The sequence below is a fragment of the Ranitomeya imitator genome, chromosome 5 (genome assembly GCF_032444005.1).
Source record: "Ranitomeya imitator isolate aRanImi1 chromosome 5, aRanImi1.pri, whole genome shotgun sequence".
Taxonomy (NCBI): domain Eukaryota; kingdom Metazoa; phylum Chordata; class Amphibia; order Anura; family Dendrobatidae; genus Ranitomeya; species Ranitomeya imitator.
In genome coordinates, this window is record NC_091286.1 from 337,425,207 (window position 1) to 337,450,442 (window position 25,236).

At 47.9% G+C, this 25,236-nt stretch overlaps 1 protein-coding gene across 2 annotated transcripts in view; it reads right to left on the minus strand.

The window, feature by feature from the left end:
* The window catches only part of CFAP206 (cilia and flagella associated protein 206), a 49,029-nt gene that overhangs the window by 18,068 nt on the left and 5,725 nt on the right, over nt 1–25,236 (minus strand). The window contains exons 2-6 of one of the 2 annotated variants that reach the window (XM_069726391.1): nt 17,847–17,930; nt 16,189–16,279; nt 14,087–14,275; nt 10,762–10,857; nt 7,020–7,228 (exon numbers count right to left, since the gene is read on the minus strand). In XM_069726391.1, coding sequence (XP_069582492.1) covers nt 7,020–7,228; nt 10,762–10,857; nt 14,087–14,275; nt 16,189–16,279; nt 17,847–17,930 — 669 coding nt within the window. Of the gene's footprint in view, nt 1–7,019; nt 7,229–10,761; nt 10,921–14,086; nt 14,276–16,188; nt 16,280–17,846; nt 17,931–25,236 lie in introns of both variants that reach the window. The other variant, XM_069726390.1, reaches the window with a different exon arrangement.

Consider the following 25,236-nt stretch of genomic DNA (forward strand, 5'->3'; position numbering starts at 1 on the left):
TTGTAGACCATTTAATAGTTTTCATGAGGCAGAAACAGAGGCAGAGAGGAACAACGGGAGTGGTGGCTCAGAGACCTGGACAATCGGTAGATGAATATTATGTAGGGGTAGAGAATAATTTTAGAGATGAAGGAATAGATCTAACCGCTCCAGGAATGATGAGGTTAATTACAAAAACCTTTATAGATGGATTGTCTCCAAAAGTAAAGGAAAAACTTAAGGCTGCAACTCCTGATTGGAGAACCTTGGAAGACCCACACTTGGCCAGGCAAAAAGCCGTAGGGATAGAGTTGGATTTAAGAGAAAATCATAAGCCTGTCAGAATAGCGCAAGCAAACACAACAGATGGAAGGGCAAGACATAATTTTCCCTGTCATTACTGCAAGAAACCAGGACATTTCCAGAGAGAATGTAGAAAGAAGCATGCAGACATAAAATCAGGAAAATTTGTACCAAAGAATAAGCCCTCAGACACCCAACAGACATCCATAGTGGATGGTCCCATACCAGATTCAGATTGACTCAATGTGTTACAAACTTCCCTACCAGCTAGAAGACCTATAATACAGGTGAATGTGGGGGGAAGAGAGATTCCATTTTTGATAGATACAGGTGCAACTTCCTCAATTTTGAATCAAGATTTTCTTCCAAACCCGGAAGATATTTCACAACAAACAACTTTTGCTGAGGGTTATGATGGGGTAATTCAAACACTACCATACACTGTGCCCCTAGAGGTCTCCTTAGGACCTAAATGTTTTGCATCCAGATTTTTGTATGCCAGAGGTGCCCCAACATGTTTGTTGGGAACTGATGTCTTGAAGAAATTAGAAGCTAACATCAATTTTAGGGAAGATGGCACAGTCATGCTGACTATCCCTGATGATGCAGAAATATTAGAACAATATGTCAGAATTCAGGCTTTTGAGGATTATACTGAAGAAAAAGAGTACACCACAGATCTAGACCTCTCAACAGTCCCAGAAACACTGTGGGCACAGGGTGACACTGATGTGGGATTATTGCATATCTCTCCTGTAAAACTATCTGTGCAACCAGGAACTGTTCTCCCACAGCTCAGACAATACCCTGTGAGTGCCCAGCAGGAACTAGCGATTACAAAACAGATAGAGGGATATAGAGAGAAAGGGGTTTTGGTAGAAATACAATCACCTGCTAACACTCCTCTGTATCCAGTCAAGAAGAGAACTCTTGATAAGGGTTCTATGCCCAAATATCGTATGGTACATGATCTAAGAGAAATAAACAAAGTTCTAGATCCAATCACCCCAGTTGTACCCAATCCTCATACGTTACTATCACAGATACCAGCCAGTTCTCAAGTATTTACTGTAATAGATCTTTCAAATGCATTTTTCTCGGTTCCTTTACACCAAGACAGTTGGCATTTGTTTGCATTTACATTTAAGGGCAAACAGTTGGCGTGGACACGCCTTCCACAGGGAATGATACACTCCCCTACTCTTTATTCAAATGCCCTACAAACAGTCCTTCAGAGGTTTGAACCCGAACCACAGGTAGTAATTTTGCAGTATGTGGATGACCTACTACTTTGCTGCCCAGATCTAGAAACTGCAGAAAGGTCCACTGTGAGTTTACTATGTTTCCTAGAAAAAGAAGGGTGTAAAGTGAATAGACAAAAGCTACAAGTTTGTCAGACCAAAGTGGTCTTTCTAGGTCATTGCATTTCTCAAGGTAAAAAGCATCTTACACCTCAAAGAACTGAAGCAATAAGACAGATGAATGAGCCTAGAAATCATAAACAGCTACGAGCATTTTTAGGAATAGTGTCTCATTGTAGACAATGGATTATACATGCCAGTCAACTAATGCAACCACTGTATGACTGTGTAAAAAGTGAACCTTATTTGTTGACAAAAGAAGGTCAGATTTCGTTCCAACAATTAAAAGATGCCCTTGTTTCAGCTCCAGCGTTAGGGCTACCAGACTACACCAAACCATTTCAGCTTATGGCTGCAGAAGTTGATTCCCATGCTACAGGAGTTCTTACCCAGAAGCATGCAGGGAAACAAAGACCAATTGCATATCTTTCAGCAAGGTTAGATCCCGTAGCTAGAGCAGCGCCAACCTGTGTACGTGTAGTTGTTGCTGTCTCACTATTGTTGAACAAAGCATCAGAAATTGTTCTAGAGTATCCACTCACAGTTCAAACTACACATGATGTTTATGGGATATTAAACCAGGTCCAACCAAAACACATCTCCATGGCCAGACATTTGCGGCTTCAGTGTTCTTTGCTGCTACCCTCCACTATCACATTTGCAAGGCTTCAGACTCTCAATTTAGCTACACTGCTACCTCTCGAGTCTGAAGGGGGGAATAAGGACACTGATACACACATGATTGTACAGAGCTCATTTTACAAGAAACGGTAGGCTTACCCAATGTATCCGAAACACCACTTCAAAATCCAGATTTAGAGCTGTTTATAGATGGTAGTAGGTTTGCAGATGACACAGGTAACTTCCATACAGGGTATGCAGTTGTGTCAGGATCTGAAACTCTCAAAGCAGAACCGCTTCCACCGAAACAATCTGCACAAGAAGCAGAACTAACAGCATTGATTGAAGCTCTAAAAATAGCTGAGAATCAGACAGCTAATATATACACTGATTCTAGGTATGCACATGGTATTGTGTTTGATTTTGGAGTAATCTGGAGAGCTAGAGGTTACATGACAGCATCAGGACAACCTGTAAAACATGCTTCTCTGATCAAACAGATCTTAGAGGCTGCACAAGAAACAAAAGAAGTAGCAGTAATCAAGGTAGCTGCACATGTGAGACTCGACACTAGGGAATCTAGGGGAAATTATAGGGCTGATAAAGCAGCCAAAGCAGCAGCAGTCAAACCCTTACAACAGGTCCATACTGTAAATCCCACGGAAAATACTGAAGATAGACTGAGACAAGCACAGGAAGATGCAGGAGAAGAGGAGAGGGACAGGTGGAAAAAGGAAGGGGCAGAAGAACAAGAGGGAATTTGGAAGAAAAATGGACTAATATGTCTACCTAGAGCCTGGTACCCGATAGTAGTTGGTGGATTACATCACCCTACGCATGTGTCTGCAAATGCAATGACACTACTGGCAAAGCAAGTCTGGTTGGCTCCAGGTTTTGGCAACTACGCAAGAGACTATTGTGCTGCATGCGCTATATGCCTGACACATAATCCCGGACAGACAGCAAAGACCCCTATGAAGCACCACGTCCGACCTCTCTACCCGTTTCAACGGTTGCAGATAGACTTTATCCAGCTGCCAAAGAGTAATGGGTATGAGTATGTGTTGGTGTGTGTGGACATGTTCTCGGGGTGGCCAGAGGCCTATCCAGTTCGGAAGGCTTCAGCTAAAAACACTGCTGTAAAGCTGGTTACCGAACTGGTGCCCCGTTATGGTCTCCCTGAAGTGATCGAGTCAGATAGGGGTACTCATTTCACTGGAGAAATATTTCAAAATGTACTAAAAATGTTGGGTGTTGAAAGTCAGTTACACACTCCGTATCATCCTCAAAGTTCTGGTAAGGTGGAACGCATGAATGGAACTTTAAAATTAAAAATACAGAAAGCCATGGCTGAAACAGGAAAGCCTTGGACAGAATGCCTTCCACTGGCCCTTTACTCAATACGCAATACCCCAAGGGGTAAGACTAAACTGTCTCCATATGAAATTTTGTTTGGCAGGACTGCCAATTTAGGATGTTACTTTCCACAGCAACTTGTGTTAAATATTGAATCACTGACTTCCTATGTGCAAAATCTTCAGAAACAATTAACTAAGGTGCATGCACAAGTTTTTGCTTCCCTTCCAGATCCTGATAACACTGAAGGAAGTCACAAGTTGGAACCAGGTGATCAAGTCTATATAAAAAGACACACCAGAAAGGCTCTTGAACCAAGATTTGACGGACCCTTCCAAGTCCTGTTGACAACACCTACATCAGTCAAGCTTGAAGGAAAGGCATCATGGATACATGCAAGCCATTGCAAAAAAGCAGTATAAAACTCATGATATTGATGTTAATAATGTTAACCACAACGAAGGCATGGGAAAGACTAAATTCTTTAGCCCCTTTGAACAATAGATTCGTACAACATCATAGAAAATTAGTGCACGACTTGTTAAACAATACACAAACCCTGACAGATTGTTGGATCTGTACCCATTCGCCGGTATCAGCCACAAGTATACCTTTTCTAGCAGTTCCCGTATCAGCAGAAGAAATATTCGCTTGGCCTAATTGTTCAGACAACCTGGCCAACAACCAAACTGGTAATACTAGGCTATGGAATACTACAATCGCCATACCAATTGTGGGATGGGTAGAATTTCCTTGGTGGCAGGGTAATCTCTCAGGGAGTAGTACACATCTACAATATTTGGCCTATAAGGGTGGAGCCTGGGTCCCTAGGAATAAGACTGGATTAACTAATTTAGGACAGGTCCCCACAGAAAATCTACAGCTCAGTTTCAGTACAACCGCCCCTCCCTCTGATGCTTTCAAACCTGTAGTATTGGAAAGATACATACATAATAGAAAATGGGAACATTCTGAGTTGTTCCCCCAAGGTGATGATAACAGTTGTACAAGTAAGCCGGGGAACCTGGTTTGTAATGAATCCAATGAGTATGTCAACGGAATGCATGTATGTGGTAATCCCGCAGCCGGGTACTGTAGCCCCTTGGGACAAAAACCCTCTTGGTGTATGCTTCAAAATGTATCTAGTTTTGTGGATTTGGCTCACAGATTGGTATTGCAGCACTCAGCTCTATGGGATCTGCCTGAAGGTACATTTTGGATATGCGGAGAAGGAGCATATAAATGGCTTCCCGTAGGTATAAAGGGTACTTGTACATTAGGACGCCTAACCCCGGCTACTTTCATAATTTCAAATAAACAAGTGAATATGCAAGCCGTGCCCAAGCACACACTGTATAAAAGAGCTGCAGATAACTCACCACGTCCCTCGGGGAGGCCACATATAGTACAAATGGGAATTCCCAACAAAATTGCTAGTACCATTTTTATTTATCCTATGTTAACACAGATGTGGGATAAATTAGTTAGAGCCACGGATTATCTAGATGATCAGATCTGGGATATATTAGATATACTAAACACTAGTGTAGCTGTACAGAATCAGCTTATAATAGTCGTCAACCAACATACCCTGGTATTGGATTACCTAACTGCCTCACAAGGGGGTATGTGTCAAATCATTGGACCCACCAGCTGTCATTATATAGACCCGAATAGTACTATGAGTATGACATTTAAATTAAAGGACGTACAACGACTCAGAGATCAGTATGACAAAGACAATGACCAGAATAAGGATAGCTGGTGGTCAGATACCTTTTCTTTTCTTAACCCAGCCAACTGGTTCAGAGGGATCGGTGGGTGGGTTGCCGGGATTATGCAGAGCATAATACATATATATATGATTATTGTAATCATATATGTGTTATTCAAGATTGTACTCAAGGGTATCTCAGTATGCACAAATAAATTTTGTGTAATAGATGCAAGAGTATAAAGTTTATTATTGCCGTACTAATTTTCTTTTATATTTTAGTATACTGCCGCATAAAGAAGAAAATGCACAAGCTTCATGCAAAAATTTATGACAAATTATAAAAGAATATGTCAAAGGGGGGAATTGTGGAGACCAGACTGAACCAAAGGATCCATTTTGTCTCCCAGATGAAATCTGCTTCTGCACAGCAAACTTGACATTTCCTTTTATAGAAGTAATCACGCGCGCATTTCTCCTTGATATTGTAGCCTTTCACCCACATACCAGATATTGTAACTTTTCACTAGTATAGATTTGCTTTGTAAGTGATTATGAAATATGAGCGCTTGTGCGCATGTCTGTAAATGCCTAACTTCTTACTATATAAAGAAGGGGGGAGCGCCCAGTGAGGCAGGCGTGCTCCGGGGCTACCCCTATTTATGAACACACAACCTTTGTGCTGCGTGTCATTTACTTGGATTCCTCAATCCAGGAAGCCAGGGACGGAAGAGGACTCAACATAAACGTTCCTTAAAATTTGATGAAAAGACAAAAAGAAAATGTATCTAAGAGGCTTCCAATATCCCTAAAGCAACATTAAAGGAGCTGCAGGAAATTCTTATTGGTTGTATACTGAATGTGACAACAACTTCATGTATCCTTCATATGTCCGGTCTGTTGGGTAGGATGGCAAGACAGAAGCCTTTTCTTACAAAAAAAATACATACAAGCCTGGCTATAACAAGTCTGAAAAACGCATGTGGTAAAACTGGTTATGGTGTAATGAGACCAAGGTTGAATATTTTGGTCATAATTCCAAAATTCCACAAAGGGAACAATGCACATCACCAAAAGAAAATCCCATACCCACAGAGAAGCAAGGTGGAGGCAGCATTATCCTTTTTAGCAGTTTTTTTGGCAGCTGGAACTGGAGGTTTTGGTCAAGATAGAAGGATTATTAACAGTTCCAAATTTCAAAAAGACATAAGACATGTACAAAAGATTCGTTGCACTTCCTAAATTTAAACAATATGAGTATTTGTTATGTGACAAACACTAAAACCTAGACAGGACAAATAAAAACATTTGAAAATACGTTCATGGCCCCAGAACCTGTTTCCTAGGCCAAAATCAATCTAGCACTAGGATGCAAGCCATATTACCAGCAAGTCAGACGGCCGCATATATCAAATTGAGATTGTATCGCAATGCTCGGACTGGACCTGGCTCACCCGAGCTGCATATAAATAAATAAATGATGCGGTCATGCTCAGATCGTGAGAACCGCAAGTCCGGTCTGATTTATTCGGCCCTCTAACTGCACCCTTAGCCTGAGAAGCCCCACAGCTGCTTTGTGACGACACAGAAGGGACCCTAAAAAGGCAGATCAGTGGCAGAAAGGTGCAAAAAGAGGGCAGCGGGAAACAATACTCCAGGTACTACTTTATATTTTAATTCCTTACCAATAAAATATTTAAGAGAGCCTCATGCTGCCTTGCATTGTAAAGGGCTTCCTTCATCTGGGTAAGGTTGAGCAGATTGCTCTTCTGTTTTTTGCCATCCATGTCTTCTATGAGAGCCGTGTATCTATATATCATCTCTCGGGATGACTGAAGTTCTGAATCGATATGTTTTGTGGTGGCGGGTATGGCCTCCTTTAGAATAGTTGGCACTGCCAAAACAAGAACAGTTTGTATTAAAAAATGCTAATTTGTACGTGCAATGGGAAACGCAGCCTGACCGGCCGGTTGCATGTTGCTGAGCAGGGGGTGTGTGGGGGAACATTAGATACATTACTGTGTGGTTACATTGGCCGATCGATGATCGTCTAGTGTTTAGAGAGGTTGACCACAGCTCCATGTACGCAGAACATCACGTTATCGGCAGCACATGTCTGATTTACACAGGACGATGTGCTGCCGAGAATGAGGATTTCTAATCAAGAAAGCTTAAAAATTATTTCACCTGTCTAACGAGCATTTTCTTGTTTATTGGGTGATTGGCAGCTAGATTAGACAGGCCGATTATCAAGAATCAGCTTTCCTAGGAACGCGAAATGACCCTTAGGGTATGGGCACATAGTATCTTTTAGATGCCGGCATACCTTACTTTTGCTATAGGAAAAAGCTTCAGGAAAATGCAGGCGGTGTTTTCGCTAAATGTCTCTTTTGATACAGTACATGCGATGTTCCTGCAGCTTTATTTTATATTCGCCAGATGAATGGTCAAGGTCAATTTTTTGAGCCTCTTCGCGGATTTCGAAGCCTCACAATTGTTGATAGAAGTGACAAAAGATATAACATATGTGTAACAAGTCTGACATTGCTGTGCAGTTTGTTACTTTTTTTTACACTTTTTATTAGCGCTTTCAGATGGGTTCCAGGCAGATTATGCCAGAAATAGGACGTCGTGTGCACGTGCCTTATGGCTGCATTCACAAGGAGTGGTCACCCTGATGATGAAAACATTACTCTGCATTTCTAGTCTTTCCACTGTTTACCTGGACAGTGACTAAATATATCAGGGAAAATGCGATTTCACCTGCAAAATTGCAACGCCATTAAAACAGTGGCATGTAAAAGTTTGGGCACCCCTGGTCGAAATTACCGTTATACAGTTAAGCAAGTTGAAGATGAACGGATCTCTAAAAGGGCTAAAGTTGAAGATGACACATTTCCTTTGTATTTTAGGCAAAAAAAATACATTTTAAAAATTACAAAAAAGAAAATGGGGCAATGCAAAAGTTTAGGAACCCTGCATGGCTAGTGTTAGTAGCATTAGCACCACCTTCTGCAAGTATCACAACTTGTAAATGCTTTTGTAGCCAGCCAAGAGTCTTTCAATTCTTGTTTGAGGGATTTTCATCCTTTCTTTTTTGGAAAATTCCTCCAGTTCTGTGAGATTCCTGGGTCGTCTTGCATGCATTGTTATTTTCAATGATGTTCAGATCAGGGGACTGTGAGGGCCATTGTAAAGTCTTCAGCTTGCACCTTCTAAGACAGTCTAATGTGGATTTTGACCTGTGTTTGACCATTTGTAGAAGCCAGTCTCTTTTCAACTTCTGCTTTTTTACAGATGTTATAGTGCTATGTTTGCATCAAGAATTTGTCGAAATTACATTAAATCCATTCTTCCCTCTACCCGTGAAACCTTCACCTTGCCATTGGCTACGGCACAACCCCAAAGCATGATTGATCCATCCCCATGGTCAATTGGTTGGCGAGATGTTCTTTTCCTGATATTCTGTGCCCTTTTTCTTCACACATCTTTGATCATTATGGCCAAAGAGTTCTATTTTAACCTCATCGGTCCACAGGACTTGTTTCTAGGTTTGGTTAGATGTTCTTTTGCATACCTTTGATGCAGAATTTTATGATGAGGACGCAAGATAGGTTTTCTTCTAATGACTCTTCCATGAAGTCCATATTTGTGCAGGTGTCTCTCAACAGTAGAACAATGTACCACAACTCCACAAACCTTGATCAAAGTTGTCTGACCACACAAATCTCCAAGTGTGCCCAAACCTTTGCATAGGCCCATTTTCTTTTTAGTACTTTTTAAAATTTAAAACAATTTGTTGTTTTTTGCCTAAAATACAAAGAAAATGTGTTATCTTTAACTTTAGGCCTAGAGATCATTTCATCATAAACTTGATTAACTGTTCACAATAAAAGTAATTTTGACCATGGGTTTCCACACTTTTATATGCCACAGGCTGCATGATCTTACTCATGAAACTGCAAGATTAAAGGGGTTGTCCACTTCTCAGAGAACTTCTTCTCAACTGCTATATTCCCACTTCTAAAATAACTCACTTCTGAAGCCAACGGAGTTTCAGCAACCTCGGCGCCAGGTCTCAGGTGACATTATCTCACAAGAGCCCTGCAACCAATCAGATACTGCTTCATTCTGACTTCTTTCTAATGTCAGTTTTGTCGGAAGGAATTAAGAGTGAGGCAGTCAATTAGCGGCTTCTGATTGGCTGCAGGGGTCACGTGACATAACTGGAGCACTGGAGGAGAGCACAGCGATTTTAGCTTCAGGCCATATATACGTAATATATGGGATATATAAATCTCCCAGGATTGTAGGTGTTAATATATTATGTGTGCAGCCAGCAGCCATGATAAGAATTACTATAAGCCTTGAGAAAGGCTACACCGCCGAAACGCGCGTCGGGGAGGACGCTCACGGACATACTCCTGGCTTTACTGGTAATTACAGCAGCTCTTATAGCTGCCTCTATGTGATTTACATTATATGTGCTGGGTTACCAAGGCAATAGGCCATATGGGTAATGTGCAATAGATATGATTATATACCATATAATTATATATGATCCCTTAGCCTATAATGCTATTATAGATTTTGTCGTGAGTATCCCAATCTTGGCATGTGCTGGTGGGTGTAACCCCTTCCCTTTCCTTGTCATCTGTACCTGGCTAGTTAATAAAATGTAATGTTGATTATTTAAATTATATTGGAAGTTTTTGTCATTATTTTTCTTCGTTGTTTATGGTTACTGCGACTTTTTCCAGTTATGTCCATATTAATATAACATCACAGTATATTAATATTAGATCTAATGATACAATCACTGTGATGCCTGTTTCTTTGATGAGGTGTTTTGACTATGTATCATGACCTGTAGGGCCGGTTTCACACATCCGCAGATCTCGGAGTACGGACCCCGATATATGGAGCGCCGTGGGTCTCCTGACTGAGCTCAACAGCCTCATATAGCCCAGTCCGTAAATTGTGGTCCGTACGCAGATCATGACTTGCAGATGTGTGAATCCGGTCTTAGTCCAAGGTTATTCTTATTTAAGCCTCTACTGCATATGCATCATATTTAGCTGTTATATATGGAAACCACAACACTTACATAATCCACCCGACAGACATATATCCCCCTGACTAGTATCAGGATACAAAGGGTCCTGATAGTAAAATAATACTGCCTGCTGTCCTACTTTTCAATCAAAACTTATGGAACTGGATGAAGTCTAGGGTACAGATGTGAACATAGCCCCAAAAAATAATTAAAAAGGCCGGAGAAATGATGGTAATTGCAAATAATTGTATAGATGTTGAATTTTTGTAGGAAACACTAACTGAAATATGAATAATTATTCCAAATAATTTATCCCCCAAGGACCCTCCGACCATCCAAACCAGCCTCAGGCACAGGACCCACGCACTTACAGTCATCAATGCCCTCTCCACCTTTTCCACAGTCTTTGTTGAACAGACGGATGCCGGTAACGATCATGGTGAGCTCTTTCAGCTGTCGCTCTTTGTCTTTTTTAACAAGGGATAGAAAGGTACCAAGTTCTGTGTGTGGGAAGATGCTCTGAAGGGCAGCTAGGAAAATACACAGAAACCATTAAAGGAAATCTGTTAGCAGGCTTTTGTTATGGAATCTGAGAACAGCATGATATAGGGGCAGAGGCCCTGATTCCAGTAATGTGTCACTTCCAGGCCTGCTTGGTGCAGTTCTGATAAAATCACTGTTTTCTCTCCTGTAGCAGTGCTCTAAATGCTGAGCTGTGCATAACCCCGCCCACACCACTGATTGGCAGCTTGTGTACACTGCACAATGTCAGCATGCTGCCAATCAGTGGTGGGGACAGGGCCACACAGATTAGCTGGACTACCTGGCATGAGACACCTAGTCTCTAGTGCTACCCTCCTGCTGATAAAACACTGATTGTATTAAAACTACAACACAGCCCAGTAAGTGACACATCCCTGGAATCAGGCTCTCTGCCCCTACATTATGCAGCTCTCAGGTTACAGAACAAAAACCTGCTAAATTCATTTTAACACATTACATTCTATGATCAAACTAAAAGAAACAAACTATCTGATAATATGTCATAGTCACTCCGTAGTTTACAGATTGCCTCGTCATTGAATTTTAACTGGCCACCTACTGACCATGAGTTGTGCCTGGTATTGTAACACAGGCCAAGGTACAGTGCCAGACACAATTTATGGTCCATGTTGGCACTGTTTCTGAAAGAAAGGAGACATGTTTTACTAATCCAGGTCAACCCCATTCAAGTAAACTTCATCTATAATGGACTAATGACGTCAAGGTATTTTGAATCTAGATCAACAATGGTAAACGGATTGTGCCCCTGATCAGTCTAGTAAGCGACGAAAGAACAGAGGATGATACAAAGGCCAGAATTAGATATAAAAATAAACAACCTTTATTAGAAAATTTCTTTCTCTTTTTTCTTTAAAACCACAAGTGAAACAGTGGATGAAACACAGTGCATATATACAACAAGAGAAAAACGGGATGGGTAAACCACGGCTACTCCATAATAAATACTTAGTATCACTTAATATATATGCGATATTACATATGCATATGTCCTCAGAGTATACGTCATACTGTTGACCCCAACAATAAAGATATAAATAGATATCCCTGCCTATAGCTAGGACTATGATGGTGGTGCAGGCCGATCGATAAGAAATAATATAACATACCCAGATGTAAATGCAAAAGATCGCCTGCCGCAGTTACAAGGGGGCACAGTAGGGAGCCAGCGGTCACCACTAGGGTTGAGCCGGGTTTCGCGAAACCCGACTATCTCAAAAGTCGAGGATCGACCGAAACACGAAACCCAATGCAAAGGCAATGGTCGTCCTCCTCCTCCTGTGTTACACAGTGCAAATCGCTACAGCGCACAAGCGACAACATAGCGATAGGCGTCCACGCCCCTAAGACCTATGTCATCACTCTGCCCACGCCCCTTCATTGGCTGAAAAAAATGGCGCCAAGCGCGTCATACGAAACGCGACTTTGGCGCGAAAGTCGCGTACCGCATGGCCGACCCCACACAGGGATCGGGTCGGGTTTCATGAAACCCGACTTTGCCAAAAGTCGGCGACTTTTGAAAATGAACGATCCGTTTCGCTCAACCCTAGTCACCACATCACCCCGACGCGCGTTTCGGTGGAGCCTTCGTCAGGGGCGTGGTTAAGGTGAAATGTGTGCAACTTAAAAAGAGGGCCCGGACCAATGACGAAAAACCAGAAGTGATGAAACGTTGTCATGGTATCAAGCTACGCTGGAGATGCCGCTAATTGGTAATAATAATAGTAATCACGCCCAGTATATGGGATTAAATAGTGAAGAATAGTGGCATTATCCAGAGAGCATCCGAAATACGAAGTGAGCAGCTCCGATAACGGTGCATGCGCACTCGGAACCCTACCCCGCCCATCGGCGTCCGCGTCAAGGGGAGGCGGAGCCACAGCGCGATTGCACAGCGGGACCGCATCACCTGGGAGACGCCGAGAGCAAAAGGATGCGGCGGGCCGAGCACGCATGCGCACACGGGCCGCTCACAGACAAGGTTGCACCCGCGGTGGGCGGGGTAGGGTTCTGAGTGCGCATGCGCCTTTATCGGAGCTGCTCACTTCATATTTCGGATGCTCTCTGGATATTGCCACTATTCTTCACTATTTAATCCCATATACTGGGCGTGATTACTATTATTATTACCAATTAGCGGCATCTCCAGCGTAGCTCGATACCATGACAACGTTTCATCACTTCCGGTTTTTCGTCATTGGTCCGGGTCCTCTTTTTAAGTTGCACACATTTCACCTTAACCACACCCCCTGACGAAGGCTCTGCCGAAACGCACGTCAGGGTGATGTGGTGACCGCTGGCTCCCTACTGTGCCCCCTTGTTACTGCGGCAGGCGATCTTTTGCATTTATGTTACATTATTTCTTATCGATCGGCCTGCACCACCATCATAGTCCTAGCTATAGGCATGGATATCTATTTATATCTTTATTGTTGGGGTCAACAGTATGACGTATACTCTGAGGACATATGCATATGTAATATCGCATATATATTAAGTGATACTAAGTATTTATTATGGATTAGCCGTGGTTTACCCATCCCGTTTTTCTCTTGTTGTATATATGCACTGTGTTTCATCCACTGTTTCACTTGTGGTTTTAAAGAAAAAAGAGAAAGAAATTTTCTAATAAAGGTTGTTTATTTTTATATCTAATTCTGGCCTTTGTATCATCCTCTGTTCTTTCGTCGCTTGCAAGTGAAATTGATGATCGGCCATCTACTAGTCCTATCATTAGTGACTTTATGATTATGCATACTCTGTGAGAAATGATTTTTTGATATACAATGTCACTTCAATTTTTGTTGGTCCTTGTTCACCCTGATCAGTCTAGCAAAATGCCAAATATAGTGTTGGAAGCGAGCTAACCACATGCTGTCTGGAGTCCACTGTTCATTTATTGGTAGTCTTACATGAATGGCTGCCTTTGTGATTCATGTGTGGCTTACGTCTGTCCTATTAACACACAGGGCACATGGACAGCGGTCTTCATGGAACAACCTCATTCATCATTTTATATCCCTGCCAATATGATTGATAGCATATGGCCAAAATATGGCTGGATGAGTAAATGTCTTATGACATCACCCCTAATCTTGAGTTGTTTCTGCTGCTCGCTGCAGTTGCTTTGCTGACCTGTAGCTTCTCTGACAACCTTGATATCCGTAGGAGACCCAAGACCAGATCTGAGCAGAACGTAGCTGACAATCTTCCGATACAGGCTCTCTAACTCCTCAGCTATGCGAGCTCGGCTGTCAGTGATCTCCCTGCACACTGGTGCCAGTCGTGATTCTAGGACACGATGATGTTCATCAAGAAATTCACCTAGAATAGGAAAGGCGACATTGGGAATCACTGCTAATCCTTTCATTCAATTCATGTATATGTAATCTGAGACATGTAACTGATCGGATCTAAGCCAGCAGTAATAAGGACTAACCTAAACCCTGTGGGCTAGTATTAGCATGATTACAGTTAGTTGAAAGCAGTGATGGAGGAAAGAGCATCAGATGACGCTCCCTCTCCCATCATTCTCCTCTGCTTGTGACTCAGCGGGTACGTGATGACATCACTTTATCGTGTGCCACGCTGTGCCAGCAGTGGCGCTGATGAGACCAGAGCAGCACCTGGAGTAGCGCGGGGAACGAGGAGGAGAGGTGAGTAGTGTATATGTGTATATATGTGTATGCATTATACTGTGTATGTATGTACAGTATGTGTATGCATAATACTGTGTGTGTGGGGGGCTGCATTACACTATGTGTGTGTGGGGGGCTACATTATACTGTGTGGGGGGGCTGCATTATACTGTGTGGGGGGGGGGCTACATTATACTGTGTGGTGTGTGGGGGATGAATTATACTGTGTGTGGGAGCTGCATTAATAGCGTGTTTGTGGGAGTTGCATTATACTGGGTGTGTGGGGACTGCATTATACTGTGGGGGGGCTGTATTATACTGTATTTGCTGGGCTGCATTATACTGTGTGTGTGGAGACTGCATTATCCTGTGTGTGGGGGGGCTGTATTATACTGTATTTGCTGGGCTGCATTATACTGTGTGTGGTTGGGGGGGACTGCATTATACTGTGCGTGGGGTGCTGCATTATACTGTGTGTATGTGGGAGGCAGCATTATATTCTATGAGGGCTCTGCATTATACTCTATGAGAGGGTTACATTATACTGTGTGTGGGGCTGCATTATACGCTGATGGGGCTGTATTATACTGTGTGTGGGGGGACTACATTATACTCTATGAGGGGCTGCAATATACTCTATGAGAAGGTTACATTATACTGTGTGTGGGGCTGCATTATACGCTGATGGGGCTGTATTATACTGTGTGGGGGGATGCATTATACTCTGAGGGAGTTGCATTATACTCTATGAAGGGGCCGCATTATACTGTGTGTGTGTGGGGCAGTGCATTATGCTGCATGTACTATATGGGACCTGAACTATACTGTATCGAGAACTATCTGTCCCCATCACACTTCCTCAGCCGGTGTAAAGAAACTCAAGAACAAGCGTTGAACGACTTCAATATTGTCGATCACGCTCATTTATTGGCCTGAACTCAGCGCATGTAAATACAACCAAAAAGTTTCTGTATGATGTGCAATATGTGAACATTTGAGACCCACTATAAACTTTTCCCCAGGGCCTGACTTTGTCTAAAACCAGCTCTGCTTATGGGGCTGCATGCGCTGCACTTGGCTTTTTCCAGAAGGATAGAGAATAAACAGTGCAGTGGTCGGTCGTCCACCTATTTTGTAATCGGGCTAAAAGTTCTCCTTCAGGAATAAGAATTCACTGATTTGCCAATTAGTGCATCTCCTGGGTTATGGGATACCCACAGGTCAAGAGGCTTAGGACTATGCCGTGTGATCCTGTGTGCAGAGAGCAGCTACTATGCCTGCTATACACAGGAGAGGGATGAGAACACTTACACACCGACACTGTGTGCACGTGGTGCCCGGCCGCTGTCATCTCCTCCTGTGTAGAGCTGCCGGGTGGACTTGCATACACCGCTGTAGCCACTATACAGATGACAGAGATGCACTACTCCGCTACGCAACTGATCACATCCAGCCGGCGGCGTCACAGGAGCAGCTGATCGCCGGGGATGCTGGGTATCACACCCCGCCGTTCTGATACTGATGACCTATTCTAAAGACAGGCAATCGATATAAAAGTCCCGGATAACCCCTTTAATGCTGGCTTAATATTCAAGTTACCTCTGGTTGTATAGTTCATGTCAAAATAGACTTGCATCTTTACTGTTTCCAGGGACGGGCTCTTTGTGTCCAGTAGTCTATCCACGCAAAGCTGAAGCAAAGCATACACATATTAGTCAGAGGACCTCAATAAACATAACCAAGGGAACAACACAATGCCTTCCTTCCTGCAGATAGGTTGATCTGATGGACATTTCGATTTCGTGATCAGTTATATTGGGGGGGAAAAAAATGTTCACAAATGGTCATTTTATCTTCAGCTGCCATGTTTTGCCAAGGGAAGCCACTTCAGAAAAATGATGGCAGTCGTTATTGATGTACCTTCGCCATCGTCCTTGTGGCGGACTGCCGGCAGCAGCTTTCCCAAGTCCTATTAAAGGGGTTGTCCAATACATGAAAAGCCCTTTGTAAATACCCATGCTTAAACCTTAATCACTTTTGTATTGTGCCTTATATATAACTCCCTACCGCTCACCCTACACTGCTAATCCATATATGTGAATGAAATGCATTATAGATATTGGACAACCCCTTTAAGTATTACGAGCGGGCGGCTGGGAAACCACCCGAAGAATGAACATGCCACTTCTTTTAATCACTTGCGGGAGTCCAAATCCTGATGCGGTTAAAAGAAATGACATAAGACGGAACACGTACACAGCAATATCGCTCTGACATTGCTGTGCATTCGGATCACTTTTTGCCGTGGTTTTATGGCTCTTTTTCAAGGGGATTCCGCCTGAAAAGGACGCCGTGTGCACATACCCTTAGGAAGCCAATTCAGATTTTCTAAAAAATCTCTCCAAACATTGTTCCCTTCTGGAAACCATAGCATGACAGACCCGAAACCCAAACCATTTTTCCCCACAATGGGAATTGTAATGGACTGCGGGGACTTTATACCCACTTTAAACCAATTCTGAATACTCTCCTGTTGGCCGTGACCCTGCAAAATCACGGAGGTCACATAAAAGAGACAGAACATCAATAACACCACTATAATAATATAAATTGTTAATTCCGCCTAAAGCTATGTTCACACATCCGTATTAGTACTGTACGCCACAACCAGGAGTGTCTCCAAAACACAGAGCAGGGGTCAATCATTCAATGAAAGTTTTCCTCTGATTGTTCCACTCCTGGTTTTGGACGTGTGAATGAGGCCTAACACATATTTTGGGTGAAGTACACTGTCATTTTTAGCCGGATTCCACCAGGAACCCATCTAAAAAAGTAAAACAAGACCACTGCAAAAGGTGTCCATAACGCACAGCAATGTAAAAGCGGCATTGCTGCGCACATGGTCAGGATTTTGTTACTTCTTTTAACTGTTTCAGGGATGTTAATTAGTTCACGGCTTTGAAAACTTGCTGGTTACAGTTTAAATTCTAGAAAATAAAAAAAAACGACACATGAGCAAAAACGATAGCAAAACCGCCACTGTAGAAGCTTCAAGTAAAAAGACCACCGACTGTTTTCTAAGAAAACCTTGGCGGTTCTGCCAGCTTCTTAATGACGCCCTATACACATACTGTTCACGATTTTATAACATTCCTGAACCATTTATGTCTGAAATGATCATGTATTTATGAGTGAGTAACAGAGACTACTGATCCCAGCCTGCAGGCACCATCGCATGGCAGAAGTTCACGCGTTACCTTGATCAGCTTCTGCACGTCATCCTTTGTCAGAGTGCGATCCACATTAAATCCATTTCTGGGGTCTAATACTATGGCTTTCACCTGAGGTTGAGCAGAAAACACATAAAATAAAATGGTTATCTTATTGTTTTCATTGTATGTTAATATGTTTTGGGTAACAACAGAAGTCATGAACCCAAAAATGTTATCGGTTAGGGCTTTGTTAAAGGAGTTATCAATTACTTGGACCATACTTTCTGAATTCCTATGTTTCCCCCTTGTAAAATAAGAACACCTAATAACATCTAACCTCTGGTGCCATTCCGGCTGTCTCATCACTGGCTCTCCCCGGGATTACTAAGGGTAAGTAGACACTTGTGCTTGGCTGGTCTGCGTACATCCTCCGTTAAGCTCCGCCTACGCTCCGCCAACTTTTGGCGATCCCGTGCAGTCAGCGGGCACGTCAAAACGCCGCATGCGGAGGCATCCGCATTCAACGCATGTCCCTGCATACCCAATGTTAAAGATAGGTACGCAGGATGCATACGGAAGTAGGCGGAGCTTAACGGAGGATGTACGCAGCCATACCCAGACCAGCCAAACGCAAGTGTGAAACCAGCCTAACCTCTGGTCTTCATGTCAGCGGCCATAAAACAACGGCCATCAACCCCACAACTATTACCCCACTTCCCACTGCATCAAGGCAAGCGGGAAGAGCTAGACAAAGTGCCAAATCTGGCGCTTCTAATGGATGCCTCTTTTCTGGTGCAGCTGTGAGCTGATATTTTTAGGCTCAGGAGGGCCAAATATCCATCGACCTTCCCAGCCTGAAAATACCAGGCCCCAGCTGTCTGCTTTACCTTGGATGGTTAGCAAAAATAGCGGGACCTCATGCCGGTTTTTAAAATGATTAATTTACTGTATGTTCTCGTGTATAAGCTGAGATTTTCAGCGCATTTTTTTGTGCTGAAAATGCCCCCTCGGCTTATACACGAGTCATTGTCCAGAACACAGAGGGGGGAGGGGGAGCGGCGGCAGGAGACGGCTAACAGAAGACATCATACTCACCCTCCTCGCGCCATCGCTGCATCTCCGTCCCGAAGCCGCAGCTCTCCAGTACTGTGGTACCGCTCTTTAAGGTAATGAATATGCACGCTTCTCCACTCCCATAGGCGTGGAACGCATATTCATTACCTTAATGAGCGGTACCATGTGACCGCTCAGCACAGGGGAGCTGCAGCGCTGGGACAACGGAGATGCAGCGACGGCCCGAGGGTGAGTAGGACAGAGGGAGGGTGAGAGCCATGTATACAACGATGGGACGGGAGTGGTGAGCCATGCATACAGCAGGGGGAGCCACACATACCAGGACAGGACAGGGGGGGAGCCACACATACCAGGACGGGGGGGGGGAGCCACACATACCAGGACAGGACGGAGGGGGGAGAGCCACACATACCAGGACAGGATGGGGGGGGGGGGGGGCCACACATACCAGGACAGGATGGGGGGGGGGGGGCACACATACCAGGACAGGACGGGGTGGGAGCCACACATACCAGGACAGGACGGGGTGGGAGCCACACATACCATGACAGGACGGGGGAGCCACACATACCATGACAGGAAGGGGGGGAGCCACACATACCAGGACAGGACGGGGGGGGGGGGGTGGGGGGGGGGGAGAACCACACATACCAGGACAGAAGGGCGGGAAGAGCCACACATACCATGACAGGAAGAGGGGGGGGAGCCACACATATATTAGGACAGGACGGGGTGGGAGCCACACATACCATGACAGGACGGGGGGAGCCACACGTACCAGGACACGACGGGGGGAGCCACACATACCAGGATAGGAAGGGGGGGGGAACCACACATACCAGGACAGGAAGGGGGGGAGCCACACATACCAGGACAGGAAGGGGGGAGCCACACATACCAGGACAGGAAGGGGGGAGCCACACATACCAGGACAGGACAGGGGGGTTGCCAAACATACCAGGACAGGAAGGGGGGGGGGGCCACATATACCAGGACAGGAAGTGGGGGGGCCACATATACCAGGACAGGAATGGGGGGGAGCCACACATACCAGGACAGGAAGGGGGGGTTGCCACACATACCAGGACAGGAAGGGGGGGTTGCCACACATACCAGGACAGGAAGGGGGGAGCCACACATACCAGGACAGGAAGGGGGGGAGCCACACATACCAGGACAGGAAGGGGGAGCCACACATACCAGGACAGGACAGGGGGGTTGCCAAACATACCAGGACAGGAAGGGGGGGGGGGGGGGGCCACATATACCAGGACAGGAATGGGGGGGAGCCACACATACCAGGACAGGAAGGGGGGGTTGCCAAACATACCAGAACAGGACAGGAGAGAACCACACATACTAGGACAGGAAGGGGGGGAGCCACACATACCAGGACAGGAAGGGAAGGGGGGCACACATACCAGGACAGGAAGGGGGAGGGGGCCACACATACCAGGACAGGACGGGGGGAGCCACACATACCATGACAGGACGGGGGGGAGCCACACATACCAGGACAGGACGGGGGGAACCACACATATCAGGACAGGAAGGGGGGGAGCCACACATACCAGGACAGGACGGGGGGGGGGGGGGGGGGGGAAGAACCACACATACCAGGACAGAAGGGGGGAAGATCCACACATACCATGACAGGATGGAGGGGGGGAGCCACACATACCAGGACAGGATGGGGGGGGGGGGGCACACATACCAGGACAGGATGGGGGGGGGGGGAGCCACACATACCAGGACAGGACGGGGTGGGAGCCACACATACCAGGACAGGACGGGGTGGGAGCCACACATACCAGGACAGGACGGGGTGGGAGCCACACACACCATGACAGGATGGGGGGAACCAACATACCAGGACAGGAAGGGGGGAGCCACACATACCAGGACAGGATGGGGGGGAGGCGGGGGGAGGACCACACATACCAGGACAGAAGGGGGGGAAGAGCCACACATACCAGGACAGGAAGGGGGGAGCCACACATACCAGGACAGGAAGGGGGAAGCCACACATACCAGGACAGGACAGGGTGGTAGCCAAACATACCAGGACAGGAAGGGGGGGCCACATATACCAGGACAGGAAGGGGGGGGGGAGCCACACATACCAGGACAGGATGGGGGGGGAGCCACACATACCAGGACGGGGGGAAGCCACACATACCAGGACAGGAAGGGGGGGTTGCCAAACATACCAGGACAGGACAGGGGAGAACCACACATACTAGGACAGGAAGGGGGGGAGCCACACATACCAGGACAGGAAGGGGGAGGGAGCCACACATACAAGGACAGGACGGGGGGAGCCACACATACCATGACAGGACGGGGGGAGCCACACATACCAGGACAGGACGGGGGGAACCACACATACCAGGACAGGAAGGGGGGGAGCCACACATACCAGGACAGGACGGGGGGGGAGCGGGAGGAAGAACTACACATACCAGGACAGAAGGGGGGGAAGAGCCACACATACCATGACAGGAAGGGGGGGAGCCACACATACCAGGACAGGACGGGGGGGAAGAACCACACATACCAGGACAGAAGGGGGGGGGGGGGAAGAGCCACACATACCATGACAGGACGGAGGGGGGGGAGCCACACATACCAGGACAGGACGGAGGGGGGGGAGCCACACATACCAGGACAGGACGGGGGGGAGCCACACACACCATGACAGGACGGGGGGAGCCACACATACCATGACAGGATGGGGGGAACCAACATACCAGGACAGGAAGGGGGGAGCCACACATACCAGGACAGGAAGGGGGGGTTGCCAAACATACCAGGACAGGACAGGGGAGAACCACACATACCAGGACAGGACGGGGGGAGCCACACATACCATGACAGGACGGGGGGAGCCACACATACCAGGACAGGACGGGGGGGGGGAGCGGGAGGAAGAACTACACATACCAGGACAGAAGGGGGGGGGGAAGAGCCACACATACCAGGACAGGAAGGGGGGGAAGAACCACACATACCAGGACAGAAGGGGGGGGGGAAGAGCCACACATACCATGACAGGACGGAGGGGGGGGAGCCACACATACCAGGACAGGATGGGGGGGGGGGCACACATACCAGGACAGAAGGGGGGGGAAGAGCCACACATACCATGACAGGACGGAGGGGGGGGGAGCCACACATACCAGGACAGGATGGGGGGGGGGGCACACATACCAGGACAGGATGGGGGGGGAGCCACACATACCAGGACAGGACGGGGTGGGAGCCACACATACCAGGACAGGACGGGGTGGGAGCCACACATACCATGACAGGACGAGGGGGAGCCACACACACACCATGACAGGACGGGGGGGGGGGAGCCACACACACCATGACAGGACGGGGGGAGCCACACATACCAGGACAGGACGGGGGGGAGGCGGGGGGAGAACCACACATACCAGGACAGAAGGGGGGGGAAGAGCCACACATACCAGGACAGGAAGGGGGGGGAAGAGCCACACATACCAGGACAGGAAGGGGGGGGGAAGAGCCACACATACCAGGACAGGAAGGGGGGAGCCACACATACCAGGACAGGAAGGGGGGGAGCCACACATACCAGGACAGGATGGGGGGAGCCACACATACCAGGACGGGGGGAAGCCACACATACCAGGACAGGACAGGGGAGAACCACACATACTAGGACAGGAAGGGGGGGAGCCACACATACCAGGACAGGAAGGGGGGGGGGCACACATACCAGGACAGGAAGGGGGAGGGAGCCACACATACCAGGACAGGACGGGGGGAGCCACACATACCATGACAGGATGGGGGGGAGCCACACATACCATGACAGGACGGGGGGAACCACACATACCAGGACAGGAAGGGGGGGAGCCACACATACCAGGACAGGACAGGGGGGGGGGAAGAACTACACATACCAGGACAGAAGGGGGGGGGAAGAGCCACACATACCATGACAGGAAGGGGGGGGAGCCACACATACCAGGACAGGACGGGGGGAACCACATATACCAGGAAGGGGGGGGGACCACACATACCAGGACAGGAAGGGGGGGGGGGAACCACACATACTAGGACAGGAAGGGGAGGAGCCACACATGACAGGACGAGGGGAACCACACATACCAGGACAGGACGGGGTGGGAGCCACACCTACCAGGACACAACGGGGGGAGCCACACATACCAGGACAGGACAGGGGGGGAGCCACACATACCAGGACAGGACGGGGGGGGGGGGAGCCACACATACCAGGACAGGATGGAGGGGGGAGCCACACATACCAGGACAGGATGGGGGAGGGGGGAGCCACACATACCAGGACAGGATGGGGGGGAGCCACACACACCATGACAGGACGGGGGGAGCCACACATACCAGGACAGGAAGGGGGGGGAGCCACACATACCATGACAGGACGGAGGGGGGGGAGCCACACATACCAGGACAGGACGGAGGGGGGGGAGCCACACATACCAGGACAGGACGGGGGGGGAGCCACACACACCATGACAGGACGGGGGGAGCCACACATACCATGACAGGATGGGGGGAACCAACATACCAGGACAGGAAGGGGGGAGCCACACATACCAGGACAGGAAGGGGGGGTTGCCAAACATACCAGGACAGGACAGGGGAGAACCACACATACTAGGACAGGACGGGGGGAGCCACACATACCATGACAGGACGGGGGGAGCCACACATACCAGGACAGGACGGGGGGGGAGCGGGAGGAAGAACTACACATACCAGGACAGAAGGGGGGGGGAAGAGCCACACATACCAGGACAGGAAGGGGGGGAAGAACCACACATACCAGGACAGAAGGGGGGGGGAAGAGCCACACATACCATGACAGGACGGAGGGGGGGGAGCCACACATACCAGGACAGGATGGGGGGGGGCACACATACCATGACAGGACGGAGGGGGGGGGAGCCACACATACCAGGACAGGATGGGGGGGGGGCACACAAACCAGGACAGGATGGGGGGGGAGCCACACATACCAGGACAGGACGGGGTGGGAGCCACACATACCAGGACAGGACGGGGTGGGAGCCACACATACCATGACAGGACGGGGGGAGCCACACATACCAGGACAGGACGGGGGGGGAGCGGGAGGAAGAACTACACATACCAGGACAGAAGGGGGGGAAGAGCCACACATACCAGGACAGGAAGGGGGGGAAGAACCACACATACCAGGACAGAAGGGGGGGGAAGAGCCACACATACCATGACAGGACGGAGGGGGGGGAGCCACACATACCAGGACAGGATGGGGGGGGGGGCACACATACCAGGACAGAAGGGGGGGAAGAGCCACACATACCATGACAGGACGGAGGGGGGGGGGGAGCCACACATACCAGGACAGGATGGGGGGGGGGGGGGCACACATACCAGGACAGGATGGGGGGGGAGCCACACATACCAGGACAGGACGGGGTGGGAGCCACACATACCAGGACAGGACGGGGTGGGAGCCACACATACCATGACAGGACGGGGGGGAGCCACACACACACCATGACAGGACGGGGGGGGGGGAGCCACACACACCATGACAGGACGGGGGGAGAACCACACATACCAGGACAGAAGGGGGGGGAAGAGCCACACATACCAGGACAGGAAGGGGGGGGAAGAGCCACACATACCAGGACAGGAAGGGGGGGGGAAGAGCCACACATACCAGGACAGGAAGGGGGGGGGAAGAGCCACACATACCAGGACAGGAAGGGGGGAGCCACACATACCAGGACAGGAAGGGGGGGGCCACATATACCAGGACAGGAAGGGGGGGGAGCCACACATACCAGGACAGGATGGGGGGAGCCACACATACCAGGACGGGGGGAAGCCACACATACCAGGACGGGGGGAAGCCACACATACCAGGACAGGACAGGGGAGAACCACACATACTAGGACAGGAAGGGGGGGAGCCACACATACCAGGACAGGAAGGGGGGGGGGGCACACATACCAGGACAGGAAGGGGGAGGGAGCCACACATACCAGGACAGGACGGGGGGAGCCACACATACCATGACAGGATGGGGGGGAGCCACACATACCATGACAGGACGGGGGGAACCACACATACCAGGACAGGAAGGGGGGGAGCCACACATACCAGGACAGGACAGGGGGGGGGGAAGAACTACACATACCAGGACAGAAGGGGGGGGGAAGAGCCACACATACCATGACAGGAAGGGGGGGGAGCCACACATACCAGGACAGGACGGGGGGAACCACATATACCAGGAAGGGGGGGGGACCACACATACCAGGACAGGAAGGGGGGGGGGGAACCACACATACTAGG